Source organism: Haliotis rubra, unplaced genomic scaffold, assembly GCF_003918875.1.
Source record: "Haliotis rubra isolate DU_JTF1 unplaced genomic scaffold, ASM391887v1 Scf192, whole genome shotgun sequence".
Classification (NCBI taxonomy): domain Eukaryota; kingdom Metazoa; phylum Mollusca; class Gastropoda; order Lepetellida; family Haliotidae; genus Haliotis; species Haliotis rubra.
This window is the reverse complement of record NW_025765914.1, coordinates 376,292-396,731: the sequence shown is the minus strand read 5'-3', so window position 1 is coordinate 396,731 and position 20,440 is coordinate 376,292. Positions and strand designations below refer to the sequence as shown.

Sequence of the window (20,440 nt, the reverse complement as noted above, 5' to 3'; positions counted from 1 at the left end):
ATGTTGCTGGAATACTGCTAAAAGCGGCGTAAAACCAAACTCAGTCAGTCTATCCCAATACATGTCTCTGAAAGCCTTCAGGAGCCATCTGATGACCACATCGTTTATACACGTATACGAATGTTTTAGCTTTTATCATCCAAGATCTGATTGGTCGTTATATTGTCGTGGTGACTGATGTACTCCCTGGGGAACCCACACTGCAATGATGGTACGACTTGTAATTAATAACATAATGATTTTGCTTCCTAGATCAATGGCTTTTGAAAGTAATTTTTGTATTTCATATAAATGGAATATCTCTCGTGTTTCGGATCAGCCACATGTGACTCTAATGAGGCGAATACATATGTATTGTAGGGGCCCCAGCTGCTCCAGTGACTATCCTCCAGTATTAATAGCTGACCACAAAAGGCTTTAGAAAGATGACTATACCTTTATGTTAATGTCCTATTATCCAGTGTATTGTATTTCCATTCTCTGGTAATAAATGTTCTGGACATTCTGCTACCTATTCCATGCCAAGAATTAACATTCCCTTTTGTGTCCTATATAATGTCGTACCATTGTTTCATATGATTTTCAAATCTATTTTGCCCTTTACATCAAATTGGATCTGTTTCTGAACAGTCAAGACCGAGTATTGCTTTGCATTGTCGTTTCATATTTACAAAATAATGATTCCTTGGATCTTACTGGTATTAATGTTACAGTTACCTATTAATCATAAAATATGTTAGTATTTTTCTGTATGACGTACTTCAGCAATAGAAATGTTCCCATTAAACAGCATGTGCACTAAACTATCAATATCATTTGCAAAATGACTATATGATGGGACTGTAGCCTTTCACTGAAAAAACTTGTCTGTCCGTCCTATTCATTTAAGTGATAGAGGTGTCATATACCAGCATACTGCTTTATGTGATAGATGGGCGATATGGTAGAATATTGCTTCATGTTCCAGGGAGGTGATACAGTAGAAACACAAGCACAACATCATACAACGGGTTTTTTTAGAGACAGTTGATGGAATTCAAAATATATATTCTTCAGGACTCTAGCCATTCTGTTATTTTATTAAAGAGCTCATTTCATTAAAGTATAATTGTCATTGTATTGTCAGTATGTGACAGAGTGAGGGACGGTGTGGTGGGCATCATCGACATCACATCCCCAAGTGTCGCGCCCTTGATGAGGTCCTTTGCGAGCACACTCGGCATTGCTTACACCTCCATCGTCGACAGCTCCTACTACCGCTACTCAAGCGGCGACAGCAGCATACACTTCGAGGTGGAACCTACTTCAGTCGAGTTGCTACGTGTCGTCGCAGCCATTGTTCGCAAGGAGAATCTGAACAATGTTGCCATTGTCTATGATGAATCTTTCGGTAGGTTGCTTTTAGTGTGCTTTCCATCGGGAGTGTTTTAGGCAGGTTGTAGGAAGGGAGAGTTAGGCAGTAACCCTACGGTTAACATGAATATTAACTTATGACGGCAATGGTGTATTAACCTGAACACTGGGTTTGGCAACACTGATTAAATTGTTTGACAAAATCAACATTTAAGCCTACTTTGTTCTGAAACAAAGTTTTATTTATTACAAAGATGAAATTTATCAAAATATTAATATAATAATCCCAACAGTTGATTTGATTTTTGTTGTGTTGTATATTTTAAACAGGCTATACTGTTCAGTGTAAGATTATTACTCCAGTACGACTAATGATAGACAAGAAGTGACAGATTGCTTGTTAACCAATAGACATCCAGAACACCCCCCGGCGAGTGCTGACCAATGTTCCGGCCCAGCATCTGTACGTCCGCCAGACGTCCGATCAAGAGGAGACCAAGAGGCAGCTGAAGATGCTGCAGGACATCGAGATCAAGAACATCTTCATCATCTCCAACGTTGACAACGCTGAAAAGTTCCTCGGCTCGGTGAGTTAGATCTATAGGCTCATATCGGTAGGGAGTTGTACAAACAAACCCAACACAAACATATACTTAAGCAGCGTAACTTCAGGTTTCGATTCCGTCATTAGTTCAGTGTGGTAAGTCCATTGTTTGTGTCCACCACTGTTATAATACTGTCATATTCTTTAAGTGTCGACCCGAGAAGATCCGGGTTAGCATTGATCTTCAGTAACCCATGCTTGTCGCAAGAGACTAACGGGATCGGGTGGTCAGGCTCGCTGACTTGGTTGACACATGTCATCGTATCCCAATTGCGTAGATCCATGCTCATGTTGTTGATCACTGGATTGTCTGGTCCAGACTCGATTATTTACAGACCGCCGCCATATAGCTGGAATATCGCTGAGTGTGGCGTAAAACTAAACTCACCCACTCACTCACTCTCAAAGTGTCATTACACTATAACCATAGATTCCTAGTAACAACTTTGCAGGCATATAAGGCAGAGGTAAACCGTGGTTCTGTAAAATATTGATATCATAACTTATAGTTATAATGGTAATAAAAATCTAATGCTTGTATCTGGAGAATAAGTGCCAGAATAAGTGTAAACACAGACCCGGAAGTAGTGTAAATGACAGCTGATGGCTAAAGGATGGTCACCCCACCATTCACATTCATCTGCTGCTTTACATATAGATGATAACCAGACAAGTGACCATTCTTTGTTTCAAGTACACAAAACTACTTTTATGTTGTATAAACAGAGCTTTAACATGCAACTGACCGTGATGTATGCTCAGTGGTGGCCATATTGCGGCACTGAACTCTCGCCGGTGTAACCTTGGGAGTCACCACATTCAGTTGATAGGACACCATCGAAGAACTAAAATACCTGCTCGATGCAAAATCCCAACTCACTCAATGCTATGTACAGATTTTATGATTGGGAATCGACCGCCAACACTGGGCGACATAGAGGTTCACTGTGGAAATCTATAAATACACGGAATTGTATAAAACGTATGTGTAAATGACAGCTGATGGTAAATGACAACTGATGGTCATGGTCACCCCACCATTCACATTCATCTTCTGCTTTACATATAGATGATAACCAGACAAGTGACCATTCTTTGTTTCAAGTACACAAAACTACTTTTATGTTGTATAAACAGAGCTTTAACATGCAACTGATCGTGATGTATGCTCAGTGGTGGCCATATTGCGGCACTGAACTCTCGCCGGTGTAACCTTGGGAGTCACCACATTCAGTTGATAGGACACCATCGAAGAACTAAAATACCTGCTCGATGCAAAATCCCAACTCACTCAATGCTATGTACAGATTTTATGATTGGGAATCGACCGCCAACACTGGGCGACATAGAGGTTCACTGTGGAAATCTATAAATACACGGAATTGTATAAAACGTAATTCTGATGCTATGGACTTCAATTCACAATGTCTATTTTTCATTCCAGGCGGACAAGCTGGCTAACAGTAACTTTGACGTCAACTGGTTTGTGCTGACGAAGGTGAGTTGTCCCATCAGGGCCATCAGCCATGCACACCAAATAGCCTGTATATTTAACATAGATACGTACATTATTGCTTGTAAGAGGCGACTAACGGGATCGGGTGGTCAGGCTCGCTGACTTGCTTGACACATGTTATCGTATCCCAATTGCGCCGATCCATGCTCATGCTGTTGATCACTGGATTGGCTGGCCCAGACTCGATTATTTACAGACCGCTGTCATACAGCTGGACTATTGCTGAGTGCGGCGTAAAACAACAACCAAACCAAAACATTATTGCTAGCTTGTGTCGATTGTAGTATCGGAATGATAAAGTTTCTATTTTTGTTTTGTAAAGCTTTAAGAAAGATATGGTTTTGAATTAGTAGACTGACATTCAGTGCAGAAATTGGAAACACAGTGCGACAGATACCATAACACAAAGCAGATAGAAATCAACACACGGCATCACATAGCACAGGACAATACTGCAGAGCAGAACACGGAACAGAACATAGCACAACACTGCACAATAGATTGTTACAGAGCAGAACACATACCATATCTGTACAATACATTGCTGCAGAGTAGAACACAAAGTATAACATTGCACAACAAGAGCAGAACACAAAGTATAACATTGCACAACATGAGCAGAACACAAAGTATAACATAGCAGAACATGAGGAGAAAACAAAAAATACATTGCACAACATGAGCAGAACACAAAGTATAACATTGCACAACATGAGCAGAACACAAAGTATAACATAGCACAACATGAGCAGAACACAAAGCATAGCACATGAGCAGAACACAAAGTATAACAGCACAACATGAGCAGAACACAAAGTATAACATAGCACAACATGAGCAGAACACAAAGTATAACATAGCACAACATGAGCAGAACACAAAGTATAACATAGCACAACATGAGCAGAACACAAAGTATAACATAGCACAACATGAGCAGAACACAAAGTATAACATAGCACAACATGAGCAGAGAACAAAAGTATAACATTGCACAACATGACAGAACACAAAAGTATAACATTGCACAACATGGAGCAGAACACAAAGTATAACATAGCACAACATGAGCAGAACACAAAAGTATAACATAGCACAACATGAGCAGAACAGAACACAAAGTATAACATAGCACAACATGAGCAGAACACAAAGTATAACATAGCACAACATGAGCAGAACACAAAGTATAACATAGCACAACATGAGCAGAACACAAAGTATAACATAGCACAACATGAGCAGAACACAAAGTATAACATGCACAACATGAGCAGCACAACATGAGCAACAGAAGAACACAAAGTATAACATAGTATAACATGAGCAGAACACAAAGTATAACATAGCACAACATGAGCAGAACACAAAGTATAACATTGCACAACATAACATGAGCAGAACACAAAGTATAACATAGCATAACAACATGAGCAGAACACAAAGTATAACATAGCAGAACACACACAACATGACATGGAGCACAACATGAGCAGAACACAAAGTATAACATAGCACAACATGAGCAGAAACACAAGTATAACGGCACAACAAGAACACAGAACACAAAAGTATAACATAGCACAACATGAGCAGAACACAAAGTATAACATAGCACAACATAACATAGACAGAACACAAAGTATAACATTGCACAACATGAGCAGAACACAAAGTATAACATAGAACACAAAGTATACATGAGCAGAACACAAAGTATAACATAGCACAACATGAGCAGAACACAAAGAACACAAAGCATAACATAGCACAAACATGAGCAGAACACAAAGTATAACATTGCACAACATGAGCAGAACACAAAGTATAACATGCACAACATGAGCAGAAGAACAAAGCAGAACATAAAGTATAACATTGCACAATTGCACAACATGAGCAGAATACAAAGTATAACATTGCACAACATGAGCAGAACACAAAGTATACCATTACACACAATGCACAAAACATTGATGCAGAGCAGAAGACAAAGCATAACATAGCACAACATAATACATTACTACAGGGCAGAACACAAAACATAATATAGGACAACACAGCAAAATACAATGCAGTTCACAACATACTACAACATAGCATAAAACACCACAACATGACACAGCACTGCGAACTGCACTGTGAACAGCACAGCGAACAGCACAGCGACAAATAAGCACTACACAGAACACAGCAAATTTCATTTTCTGCAAATCATTATTTGCATAGCGTTATGCAAAGGTAAATTTAAACTTGCATTTATCTTTAACAGTAGCGAGTAGAGTAGAAATTAAATTCCCATTTAAACAAGTGAAGAAATATTTCAAATTGTAATTAACTTTGCTTCCAAGGTGTGGCAGCAGTATCGACTGGTGTGGCAGGAATTCTATTGTGCCTCATAACAGAAATCAATACATTCAACAAAACAGCCCAGATGTTCTACATTGACGTATTTGTTATCTGTGTTGTTCAAACACATGTTGAATTAAGTGTTTCCTCCATCATCAGTACCACATACAGAGCAGGGTCTCATTCTGTATTTCTACATATAGGTGTTCCGGCATACCACATGCAGTAGTATGTCACACGGGTGCTTCCGGCATACCACATGCAGTAGTATGTCACACGGGTGCTTTCTGCATACCAGGTGCAGTAGCATGTCACACGGGTGCTTCCTGCATACACGTGTAGTAGTATGTCACATGGGTGCTTCCTGCATACCACATGCAGTAGTATGTCAGACGAGTGCTTCCTGCATACCAGGTGCAGTAGTAGGTCACACGGGTGCTTCCTGCATACCACGTGTAGTAGTAGGCCACACGGGTGCTTCCTGCATACCAGGTGCAGTAGTATGTCACACGGGTGCTTCCGGCATACCAAATGCAGTAGTATGTCACATGGGTGCTTCCTGCATACCATATGCAGTAGTATGTCACACGGGTGCTTCCTGCATACCAGGTGCAGTAGTATGTCACACGGGTGCTTCCTGCATACCACATGCAGTAGTATGTCACACGGGTGTTTCCTGCATACCACATGCAGTAGTATGTCACACGGGTGCTTCCTGCATACCACATGCAGTAGTATGTCACACGGGTGCTTCCTGCATACCACGTGCAGTAGTATGTCACACGGGTGCTTCCTGCATACCACATGCAGTAGTATGTCACACGGGTGCTTGCTTCCTGCATACCACATGCATGCAGTAGTATGTCACACGGGTGCTTCCTGCATACCACATGCAGTAGTATGTCACACGGGTGCTTCCTGCATACCACATGCAGTAGTATGTCACACGGGTGCTTCCTGCATACCACATGCAGTAGTATGTCACACGGGTGCTTCCTGCATACCAGGTGCAGTGCAGTAGTCACACGGGTGTCACACATGGGTATGCGGGTTCCTGCATACCACATGCAGTAGTATGTCACACGGGTGCTTCCTGCATACCACATGCTGTAGTTATGTCACACGGGTGCTTCCGGGTGTTTCCTGCATACCACATGCAGTATCACACGGGTGCTTCCTGCATACCACATGCAGTAGTATGTCACACGGGTGCTTCCTGCATACCACATGCAGTAGTATGTCACACGGGTGCTTCCTGCATACCACATGCAGTAGTATGTCACACGGGTGTTTCCTGCATGCCACATGCAATAGTATGTCACACGGGTGCTTCCTGCATACCACATGTAGAAGTATGTCACACGGGTGCTTCCTGCATATCACGTGCAGTAGTATGTCACACGGGTGCTTCCTGCATACCACATGCAATAGTATGTCACACGGGTGCTTCTTGCATGCCACGTGCAGTATTATCTTAAGCTGTGATATTGTCGGAATATTTCTATCACACTCATACAATAATGTACATCAAGGGTCGTAGAAGGCCATATACAATCTCTTAAAGGAAGCAAATTTACCAAACGTCTTTCCATTAGGAAGCACCTTTAGATATGTTTCGTCCCTAATGTGTGTCGAGCTTAGGTGTGATTAATAGTTCTCTCATATGGCGAGGAAAGCAATGCTACGGTTGGGCTTATAAATGTTTGCAGTCGCCAGAAGTCGCATCATAAATTATCTCTATACCCTGCCTCAGATCAACAAAGAAGCCAAATTGACAAATGTCCCAAGACATCTTAAAATTCAATACATGTATAAATCAATTTTTGGCTTGTAAACAAGTGCTTTTACAATGTATGCTGCAAATATTATCCATTACTTATTCACTGGGTAGTCGTAGAAGGAGTTGTCCATGCATTTTCAGCTATATTCTAACAATATCACGGCGCTTGACATCTTCTCACATAGAGCGCGGTCTCTTGGGCTCCTGACATATATAATGCCATACTTTCCGTAACCTTCACCATGCCACACATTCACTGTCTAACCTTCTGTGTTACAGTGTGTAACCTTCTATGTTACACACTTTCACAACCACCTTCACTATGGTATACCTTCATTGTCACCTTCACCATGCCAAATTTTCACTGCACATTTCACCATGCCACAACGTCACCGTTCCCTTCTCCCGGTTGATTTTTCATCGTCATCTTCGCAACATTCTCCGTTACCTGCACCATGACACACATTCACTGTAACAATCTACATGAAACACTTTCACCATTACCTTCTCCATGACACACTTTCACCATATTCTTCACCATGAAACTCTTTCACTGGTACCTTTTCCATGACAAACTTTCACCATTTCCTTCTCCATGACACACTTTCACCGTTACCTTTACTATACTACACTTTCTCCGTTACCTTCACCATGACACGCTTTCACTATTACCTTCACCATGACACACTGTCACTGTTACCTACTCCATGACAAACCTTCACCATTTCCTTCACCATGACACACTTTCACTGTTACATTCACCATAAGACACTTCCACCGTTACCTTTATCATGCCACACTTTCACCGTTACCTTCACCATACCATACTTTCACAGTTACCTTCACCATGCCATAGTTTCACCGTTGCCTTCACCATACCATACTTTCACCGTTACCTTCACCATACCATACTTTCACAGTTACCTTCACCTTGCCATCCTTTCACTGTTCACTTAACCATGAAACACTTTCACCGTTACCTTCACCATGCCACACATTCACTGTCTAACCTTCTGTGTTACAGTGTGTAACCTTCTATGTTACACACTTTCACAACCACCTTCACTATGGTATACCTTCATTGTCACCTTCACCATGCCAAATTTTCACTGCACATTTCACCATGCCACAACGTCACCGTTCCCTTCTCCCGGTTGATTTTTCATCGTCATCTTCGCTCTGCAACATTCTCCGTTACCTGCACCGTGACACACATTCACTGTAACAATCTACATGAAACACTTTCACCATTACCTTCTCCATGACACACTTTCACCATATTCTTCACCATGAAACTCTTTCACTGGTACCTTTTCCATGACAAACTTTCACCATTTCCTTCTCCATGACACACTTTCACCGTTACCTTTACTATACTACACTTTCTCCGTTACCTTCACCATGACACGCTTTCACTATTACCTTCACCATGACACACTGTCACTGTTACCTACTCCATGACAAACCTTCACCATTTCCTTCACCATGACACACTTTCACTGTTACATTCACCATAAGACACTTCCACCGTTACCTTTATCATGCCACACTTTCACCGTTACCTTCACCATACCATACTTTCACAGTTACCTTCACCATACCATGCCATAGTTTCACCGTTGCCTTCACCATACCATACTTTCACCGTTACCTTCACCATACCATATTTTCACAGTTACCTTCACCTTGCCATCCTTTCACTGTTCACTTAACCATGAAACACTTTCACCGTTACCTTCACCATGCCATACTTTCACAGTTACCTTCACCATGCATACTTTCAGTTACCTTCATCATACCATACTTTCACAGTTACCTTCACCTTGCCATACTTTCACTGTTCACTTAACCATGAAACACTTTCACCGTTACCTTCACCATGCCATCCTTTCACCGTTACCTTCTCCATAAGACACTTCCACCGTTACCTTTAATGCCACACTTTCACCGTTACCTTAACCAAGCCATACTTTCACAATTACCTTCTCCATACCATACTTCAGTTTCACCACCACAGTGGAGCCCGTTAACATTCACCTCCACAGCGTTACCCTTGAACTGTTACAGGACTACACGCTGGTGTGTGGGGAGTGTCAGAAAGCAATAGTTGTCAACGAGATCGTTGCCAGTTCGGACTACCCTGCCGACAGCGCATACTATGAGCAGTTTATGGATTCCAACAGAGCATCCATGAAGGTATGACATCATATGTGTGTTCATGAATTGGAATGACTCATTAGTTTCTTTGTAAAGATGTATTATCTTCAGTGTAATACTGCAATGATTAATGAGGTTCTTTGAAATGATATATTAGATTTTCAAGATTCAAGATTTCTTATTCAGTACCCAAGGCCTCCAGCCCAGAGTACATGTGTACATCAAGTCAAGTATAACAAATTCATATACATATATCATCAACATTTCTGTGGATTTTCAATTTCCCATATAAAAAGATATATTAGTTACAGTGTAATATTGCAGTGATTCAGAGGTTACTTTGAAATGACATACTGTGAACAGTATAATATTGCATTGATTCGTGAGTTTTTGTAATTCTCGATTAGACACTTTGGAATATTACAAGTGATAGTTTTTAATGTTGAAATGCCTTTAGTGAGTTACATTCAGATATTGCAGACGGTGCTTGCAACATTGCAGTAGGTCATGAGTGGCTTTTTCATATTTGAATGGCTTTTTGCTGATTGACTTGTAGCCTATGTTAGGAGTGATCTTTTTAATATTGGGGTGATTTATGACGTTCCTGATACGTTACATTGCGATATTACAACTATTCATTCAGCAGATTCATTATTGATTATTCAGTTGTAGTGTAATGAGTACCGGGTAATTTGTTATAGTATAATATTTGTTCAACAGTGGTATTGCAACGGTGCAGTTTGTACTTGCTCTAACACAATACTGATTAGGTAAACTGTATCATTGCAGCGATTCCTGTTTTACTTGTTATAGTACATTATAGCATTAGTTGAAATGAGATATTACAACGGCTCTTGAAATATTTTTTTAATTGATCCAGTTCTTACACAAAATTCTATGCTATGTGGAACACATGCTTGACATTCACATATTCTAAATGTCAACATTTGCCAAAATAGATACATCATGACAGCTGAGTCTGTATTCCAGGGAAGAGGAGGACCCCAATTAAACCTTATGGACCAGATGGTCAGGCTGGTTGACATGGTTGGGTTTGTGTCAGATAGTACATGACTGAGTGGATCATTGCTCGTATTGTATTACTTAGTTTCTCACAGGTGTCCGGTATAGGGCGACAGCTTGCTGGCATGCTAGCCAAATGCTAGCTGATTGTGAATCGGGCCAGTAATATATTTTAAAGCTATCCTGACTGGCTAGCTGAAAATCTCAGATCATTTGTTATTTACTTATTTATTGCACATGAACAATATTAAGTCAGTTATTAGGGTGTTAAAAGTAAGTCCGCAAAGGTTCCATGATGTTTATTATCTCACACGAAGATCGCTATATAAAAATGTTAATAAAAGAGCAAAAGAGGTAAGGAAATATTACAACACAAATGTAACGTTTAACCTGATAGCATTTTGACATTGATATTTCGCAGGGCCAGTGAAGTATGATGTGGGCTAGCAACATTTTACTGAACTAGCCCTCCTGGCTAGTGACTTGTCAAAATGAATACATACACTGTATGGCGGATACTGTTGTATTGTAGGGTTGTAGCGCACAGCAAACTCCCATGGTAACACAGTAATGTGGTTGTTTATTCAGGTAGACGAAGCCCTCGTGTATGACATTGGAATGATCACGAAGAAGGCTGTGTCCATGTTCCGCGATCTCCGGCCCATCACCTACTCCGACTGCTACAACGTTTCCGAGCCGAATGTCACGGACTTAGCACAGAGCCAGAACCTCACTCAAGCTCTTAAAGAGGTATTGACGTCTAAGTATTCAAACCAGACGTTCGTAACTCAATAATTCAGCATTCATTCGCAGACACTGGTATATTCATTGATTGGTCGATTGGTTCAAATGGTAGATCAGTCAGGAATTTTAATTCGGAGTGGAAAATGTAAAGTCCCCAGGGAGCTGACAATAAAAACATTCACTTCACTTTTACAAAACATGCTTGAGCCTCATGCATAATTACCGTAACTAATCTCGAGAGAAAAGAGGCAGCTGACTGACTTGGTTTTTGGGACAATAGTTTATACAAAAAAAGAACACTGTGCATGAAGAATTTGGTCATTGAATGGTTGTAACACATTCCTTTGTGCGCTATAATCGGACACGGCTGCCACAGAGCCACAGTCTTTCCTGAGTTGCGTCTCTACAACCGTGGGTTCGAATCCCGCTTCGGCGTGGTTTCGCCGTTCGTCAGCACCATGCATATTCCTGAAAAAAAAGTAGTTTACCCGCTGGTTTTACCAAAGTAAAAAGCCTCATCACTTGATCTAATGACCCTACTGGAATACGGTACAAAGCGACATCAGCACCAACTCCCTCACTCATCTAGAGATATACAGTACATGCAAGGGGAGGACAGTGATACACCTGCCAAATATATGTTATTTCCTGGAGGCCTTTGCAGGTACAATATGCCCTTGTATTCTTTAAATTGTAGATTTTCCACTTGTTAATTTAGACACATTTGCCGGTAACATATGTTATATTTGGGATTACACTTTCTTGGTAAGGTACAGATTTTGGTATTTTTTGGGTTGAGTCCCATCCGGGATTCGAACCCCCACCCTCAGAGTCAGGCAGCTAATCGCCAGCACACAGCACTTTTACCGGGTTTTATTATATCACAATGTTGTTTCATCTAGATATCATGGAATGGAGTGTATGGGGCACTATCCCTTCAACAAGGCATTCTTCGCTACAACTTCTCTTTGAAAATCAACAGAATTGAATTTGATGGAGGGGACGACAATAACAAGAACATGGTCAGTATAACACAGCAGAACAGGTTCAGCATAACACAGCAGAACATGGTCAGTATAACACAGCAGAACAGGTTCAGCATAACACAGCAGAGCATGATCAGTATAACACAGCAGAACATGGTCAGTATAACACACCAGAACAGGTTCAGTATAACACAGCAGAACATGGTCAGTATAACATAGCAGAACATGGTCAGTATAACACAGCAGAACAGGTTCAGCATAACACAGCAGAACAGGTTCAGTATAGCACAGCAGAACATGGTCAGTATAACACAGCAGAACATGGTCGGTATAACACAGCAAAACATGGTCTGTATAACATAGCAGAACATGGTCAGTATAACACAGCAGAACATGGTCGGTATAACACAGCAGAACATGGTCAGTATAACACAGCAAAACATGGTCAGTATAACATAGCAGAACATGGTCAGTATAGCACAGCAGAACATAGTCAGTATAACACAGCAGAACATGGTCAGCATAACACAGCAGAACATGGTCAGTATAACCCAGCAGAACATGGTCGGTATAACATAGCAGAACATGGTCAGTATAACAGCAGAATATGATGAGTATACCATAGCAGAACACAGTCGGTATAACACAGCAGAACATGGTCAGTATAACACAGCAGAACATGGTCAGTATAACACAGCAGAACATGGTCAGTATAACCCAGCAGAACATCGTCGGTAGAACACTACAGAACATGGTCGGTATAACACAGCAGAACATGATCAGTATAACAGAGCAGAACATGGTAACACAGCAGAACATGGTCAGTATAACACAGCAGAACATGATCAGTATAACACAGCAGAACATGGTCTGTATAACACAGCAGAACATGGTCTGTAGAACACGACAGAACATGGTCTGTATAACACAGCAGAACATGGTCTGTAGAACACAGCAGAACATGGTATGTAGAACACGTCAGAACATGGTCTGTAGAACACGTCAGAACATGGTCTGTAGAACACGTCAGAACATGGTCTGTAGAACACGTCAGAACATGGTCTGTAGAACACGTCAGAACATGGTCTGTAGAACACAGCAGAACATGGTCTGTAGAACACGTCAGAACATGGTCTGTAGAACACGTCAGAACATGGTCTGTAGAACACGTCAGAACATGGTCTGTATAACACAGCAGAACATGGTCTGTAGAACACGTCAGAACATGGTATGTAGAACACGTCAGAACATGGTCTGTATAACACAGCAGAACATGGTCTGTAGAACACGTCAGAACATGGTCTGTAGAACACGTCAGAACATGGCCTGTATAACAAAGCAGAACATGGTCTGTATAACACGACAGAACATCGTCGGTAGAACACAGCAGAACATGGTCGGTAGAACACAACATAACATAACCAGAATAACACATTTTAACATGGTCAGTATAACACTGTACAATCATAGTCATATCAGTTAATACGACAAGATGACGATGAACTTATATCTACATGAGTAAAATTATGGTCAGTAGAACCGGACATTTAGGACATATGTTTGGAGACAAGGAAGTAATGATTGAAATGGACAAAAAACATAAACGTATATACATTTTCATAAAAGAAAACATTCTGTGTTTGGACAGCAAACTGTGCTGTATTTGCATGCCGGTAAACCGTTTGATAGATCCATCTGATTCTCCATGACAGAGGTAGTCGGTAATAACTAACACCATTTGGCGTTTGGTGGGCAACATCAGCTGGTGGTGTCCATACATGGTGACCTGTCCACCTTGTACTCTTCAGGTCGGCAACTGGACGGAGCAGACTGGCCTGTCCCTCAGTGTGGCGTCCCTGACCACGTCAAGCACCAAGAGACACTACAGGGTCGTCACTGTCCCAGGCGTAAGTTACCATGACGATGTGTGAGTGAGTGAGTGAAATTCAACGACACTTTAAACAATATTTCAGCATTATCAAGGCGTGTATGTAGGGTTTGGGGGACGTTTTAGAAGCATTGGCAAGACAGGAAAACCAAATCTTAGCCTCTCATTAGAATGTTCTTTCTTAGTCTTTTATGCACAAGAGCAGGCACATGTATAGTCCTTTGGCTGAACACCAATACTTAGAGCTGAACATGATATTCTAGAGCATACTGATCCACCTGGGTCTAGGTGAGTGAATGGGATATAATTTGGTTGGTTGGTTGACGTCAGCAATATTCCAGCTATATGGCGGCAGTCTGTAAATAATCGAGTCTGGACCAGACAATCCAGTGATCAGCATCGTGAGCATCGTTCTACGCAATTGGGATACAATGACCTGTGTCAACCAAGTCAGCGAGTCTGACCACCCGATCCCGTTAGTCGCCTGTTTCGACAAGCATGGGTTGCTGAAGACCAATTCTATCCCGGATCGTCACGGGTAGAGTTGAATGTTGCATTTTGTCAGCCATACAGCGACAAAACCATATATATGCAAGTGAATTACAAATACAACGTTATGTTTGACCACAAACGGGGATCGAGTTGGGTATAACAAACTGCTTTTCTTCAACAGACTTCAGACAGTAAGCAGTTTAAAATCACAATTCAAATTATAGCAATGGGACTTATTATTATTGAAATGGATCAACAAAGATGTGTTTCTTTTTTACGCACGAAGTTTTTATGGCATGTTACAGATGCATCCGTTTGTGTATAAGGAAGGAGGCGAGAACGGCACAGAGCCTAAATACTCCGGTTACTGCATTGAGCTGTTGGACAAGATTGCTGACCGGATGAGCTTCACCTATGAGATATACGACAGCCCTGACGGCTTGGTCGGCTCCATGGCGTCTGATGGAAGCTGGAGTGGCCTCATCAATGAACTCATTCAGAAGGTGACAAATGGAAACGATGCATTAATGTTTCCGTTTCATAAACACACTTATGAAATTTCATAATTGCTTTAGGAGTTTTAGAGAACTGTATTATATGTTCACATTGTTTCACTTGCTTTTATTCAAAATACCATGTCAATCAAGGTATTATATGGTAGAAATTAAGAGAATTTCACTGAGTACGACACGTTTGTCAACGTTAGGCAACACAGGACCGAACTATGACCATTATTTGGAGTCTTCAGGCCTATGTGGCAATGGTACTGTCCAATAAAAACTGTGTATGCATAATGAATAGCTGGATATGCACATAAGGCGTGCACACTGATTTTCTGTAATGCATTCACAAAAGTTCTATTCTTCATCGGCGGAATCGCTCGTTTTCAATCAATAAGTATTTCCACACAGCTTTAATGATTATTTTCTTATCGCGATATATCGTGATTCTATTTCAAGTGGCGAGGATTCTTGTCTCTGTGACGCAATCGATTGCTCTGTTAACTCAAGTCACGTAGGGGCGGTGATTATCATCCGAGGATGCCTTTCACAAAGCACTAAGGTGATCGTAAGTCACTAAGGTAACCTTAGTGCTATGTTAAAGAATGGGAGTTAAAGGTTAACCTTAGTAAAGATTGCTTCGTGAAAGGAGCCCCAGGTTAAAGCTTTCGCTCGTCTAAGGCTCAGGTTTGATTCCCTACTTGGGTACAATTTGTGAAGCCTATTTCTGATGTCTCCAGCAGTGGGATTGCAGGAATATTGCTAAAAGCGGCGTAAAACCCAACTCACTCACTCCTCAAGTGAGGCAATGCGGCATGGGGTTGAATGTCGCCTTCTTAGTAATTGAAGTTATATAGTAAAGCATAAAAGCTGGTGTCTTCACGTGGTTTTCCCAGACATGTTATGCTGATTTCAAGTAGACAGGTCATGTTCATATCATCGTTAGGAACGGTAACAACATGTTCAGCCTCTTCAATGTCATTTTGTGCGAGGTCTAAGAACCCACCTTTCACTCTCCTGGTAGAGGTTACTTGGCCACGGAGTATGTCGTTAAGGAAGAGAGATTGTACGGGGTTTTAAAAATGTTTGAACCACGAAGGATGCACACAGGTGATATTTTAAACAATCAACGTGTACGAAGGGCGTTTAGTACTTCGTGCGTTGACAGACTGCATTTCAAGCAAATACAATCCATCAAGGCTTGGTATTCCGTTTAATGAAAATATACCCAGCTGTCATCGAGTGTACCCAGCTGAATGGACTAACTCAAAACCCTTTTTTGTCTGGACACGGTGTCAACTTTAGGGAACGGTGCTCCTTCTTGTACCACTGTTGCGATGGAGGCAAGATCGGGAAAGAGAGCATGGATGGCGATCCAAGATCAGAAAATGCCACCTGTCCCCATCAACGTTATTACAATGCACGAAATGATTCTGGATGATCGATGACACACCACACCGTCATATCGCTATACCCAGGACAGTAGGCACGAGTGTGTTTGATATCCTGTTCGTTGAACTGGGCATGGGTTCTGTTCCTACACGCAGGAGTCTGAATCCAGAACCGAAAAAGCCTAAATTTTAGAGCAGGAACAGATATTTGGCTGAACGATTTCTAACCTTGATTGTGTCTTGGTTTCGCCACTGTCAGCCGGAGTCAATAATAGTCAAAGCAGTGGTGACACTGACATCGCCTTTTCCGAAGCAGGCAAAATCTCTTCTGTCAAGTGGCTACGGGTTTTTTTTGGAAACCCTAGTGGCGGGCTATCTTCAAAACCCAAATGTTATTATATATACCTGAGTTTGGAGGAACAAGTTAAGCAGATCATCATCTTCTCTATTGCAATGAAGAAGTTGTCAAACCATAAAACTTGTTCCTCTTCACCATGCCAGCTTCTAAGTGCTACTTGAAGAAGTTTCCTGATTTTATCAACTATATGGGGATATCAGAAAGAATGCTGCTTAATATATGAATATAGTTAACATAATTCTTGTTACTATAGTAACACAGTCTAGTAATCAAGTGGTTGTGTTTATTTCTTCAGAGAGCTGAAATAGCAGTCGGTCCAATCTCAGTGATGGCAGAGCGGGAGAATGTGGTGGATTTCACTGTTCCCTACTATGATCTGGTAGGCTTGACTATCCTGATGAAGAAGCCGAGCTTTGACTATTCCCTGGTCAAGTTCCTCAGCGTCCTGGACGAGGATGTGTGGGGATGCATCATTGGCGCTTTCTTCCTCTTCAGCATCCTCATCTGCGTCTTTGACAAACTCAGCCCCTTCAGCTACCAAAACAGCAAGCAAGAATGGAATGGGGATGGCCCCGAACCTAGAGTGTTCTCGTTGAAGGAAGGCATCTGGTTCTGCATGATGTCACTGACGCCGCAGGGTAAGCGATGCTTTTGTCACATATTCTCTATTCCCAGATAGGTGACGTGTGGTTCCGTTGTGTCACGGAGTCATCCAGTAAGGTATTCAAATCTGATTCATGGAGCCATTATTTTACTAGTGATTTTGAGTTTGGCGCTTTTACAGAAAGACATCTAAAACTTGCCGTTACAAAATAAGAGATTGTGAATGATGGCAAAATTCAAGTTGATTCGTGGGGTCTTCACTTTTACCCCGACTATGAACCTTAACTTAACTAATTGAACTTTAATGTTATCAGTATGATATAGCCATACATTTTACCTTCATAATCTTTGCTGGACACTGGAAGAACGCTGCCTTTTAAAATGTGGTTAATTGTAACCCGTTATACTTGGGACTTCTCAGTACAGTAAAGATTTAGTGACTTCAGTGGAAGCCGCCGCGGCTGTGTGGGTTAAATCGCAGACTTTGTGTGCAGGCGATTAGGTGTCCTACTCTGAAAGTGTGGATTCAAAAGCGACACAAGTCCCCACAGTACTAGAAGCTGTTCTTCACTGAGAAAATGTAATCCCTCACATTTTTACACAGTCTTTCTTATTTGCATTCAGCAGTCCTTTCATAGGGATTATTTTGGATAAGTATTGTGGGTTGTTTCAAACGGTAAGTGTACGTCTGCATGGTTAACATAAAAAAATATGCGAAATTAATTTAGAAACTATTATCATATCAAACTATAAACATATTATCACATTCAAATTTCAATTTCAAAATTCAACGCAACTATAAACCTGAGATATTATACGGTTGTCATATCTTCCTTAAGCGATTTTATGCATTAAGTGGATAGCTCCGCAAACAGTAGCTCTAATATAAATTATTTAAAATAAAGTTTTAAACACGGCTGTTCTTCAGGGGGAGGAGAGACGCCACGTGCGTTGTCAGGGCGACTGATTGCTGCCACCTGGTGGCTGTTTGGTTTCATCATCATCGCCACATACACCGCCAATCTGGCTGCCTTCCTGACAGTGTCCCGTCTGGAGACACCGATTGAGTCCCTCGATGACCTCTCGAAGCAATTCAAGGTCAAGTATGCACCTATGAATGGCAGCAACGCCCAAATCTACTTCCAGCGAATGGCGGATATTGAAAACAAGTTCTACGGGTAAGACAGCATGCTATGATTTTCTACAAATATATTATTTGCATGTAGTTGTTAATGTTAATAATACATATTAAAATCAAACCTTCCTGGTGAATTCACAGTGAATAAACCTTTCGGTAAACAGCGTTAACTGTATGGATTGTCAAAGATGCAAGGGCTTCTGAAGTAATAACACGAGCGTTCTGTTGAAGGTAAAACTCTCTGGTTATGGGACATTGAATTATTCGTGTGCCAAGGAAGTAAGCATCGATAATGTAATTGTGGTAATTTACTGTTGGTGAACTATCGATGTTCGTAGTTGTTGTTGATGGACCTATATGACAACATCAGTTTACATTCTCCTGAGTGAGTGAGTGAGTGAGTATAGTTTTACGCCGCTTTTAGCAATATTCCAGCAATATCACGGCGGGGAACACCAGAAATGGGCTTCACACATTGTGCCCATGTGGGGATTCGAACCCGGGTCTTCGGCGTGACGAGCGAACGCGTTAACTACTAGGCTAATCCACACACACACACACCCAAACCCCCACCCTCCACCCCCACCCCACCACACCCCCACATTCTCCTGAAGGTGTAAGTATTGTTAGTGTACTGACCTAAAGAGTCATAAAGATTCTGGTGTCCCCCGCCGTGACATTGCTGGAACATTGCTAAAAGCAGCGTAAAATTGAACTCACTATCTCACTATAGACTCAGTAAAATATATGCAATGAGCTGCAGATGTATTGCATGTGTAGATTCCTCTTTGGTACATTCCTCTTTTCATTCATCTTTAGTCAGTATCGCTAGTGTATATATTTATGTCATAACGGTACACAATTTGATGAAGATGTAAGTTATACTTGTGGTAGCTCTGTGGTAGTGCCGAAACATTCTGATGCGGGTGTAAGATATAAAAGTTCCAACTAACGGTACACATTCTGCTGTCAGTATATGGAAAGACATGTCTCTCGACGACAACCTGGACGTGGTGTCACGGGCCAAGCTGGCAGTGTGGGACTACCCCGTGAGCGACAAGTACACCAAACTCTGGGAAACCATGAAGACGTCTCTGTTCCCTAGCAACAAGCATGAGGCCGTCAAAAGAGTCCTTACTGGAGAATTTGCTTTCATTGGTAAGTCATCTTGTCTTGCTTCTTTTCATAGGTTGTTTTAAATATATAATATAAAATGCTACTTGCTTTCTTAGGTTTGTCAATTTAGGTGGTTTGTTTCGTTGATTTTGTTTTATATACTTCCCCTGTTATTATACTGCTGAAATATTGCAAACAGTGATTTTAAGAATGGGGTTTATATCAACATTAGCCAGTCCAATAAGGCAATGACTGATTGTGGTGACACTAGTAGTAACGTGTATTACTTACACAAACAAAATGTAAGGATTATCATGATATCTTCTGTGCAAAATAAGCCAATCAATACCACTTGCAGAAAGCAAAAAATACTTTTTTCTAAAACAGATGGCGTGGTGGACTTTTCGTTAAAATCATTGTTTCGTCAAATCGAGGACTCAAT

General features: G+C 41.2%; 1 protein-coding gene across 1 annotated transcript in view; it reads left to right on the top strand.

Moving 5' to 3' along the window:
• The window catches only part of LOC124274566 (ionotropic receptor 25a-like), a 42,815-nt gene that overhangs the window by 19,210 nt on the left and 3,165 nt on the right, over positions 1-20,440 (top strand). Inside the window, exons 3-13 of the mRNA XM_046709932.1 lie at positions 1,127-1,390; positions 1,765-1,940; positions 3,402-3,455; positions 9,670-9,798; positions 11,371-11,532; positions 12,429-12,548; positions 14,321-14,419; positions 15,198-15,395; positions 17,437-17,779; positions 18,673-18,922; positions 19,856-20,040. Of these exons, the coding sequence (XP_046565888.1) occupies positions 1,127-1,390; positions 1,765-1,940; positions 3,402-3,455; positions 9,670-9,798; positions 11,371-11,532; positions 12,429-12,548; positions 14,321-14,419; positions 15,198-15,395; positions 17,437-17,779; positions 18,673-18,922; positions 19,856-20,040 (1,980 nt within the window). The remainder of the gene's footprint in view (positions 1-1,126; positions 1,391-1,764; positions 1,941-3,401; positions 3,456-9,669; positions 9,799-11,370; positions 11,533-12,428; positions 12,549-14,320; positions 14,420-15,197; positions 15,396-17,436; positions 17,780-18,672; positions 18,923-19,855; positions 20,041-20,440) is intronic.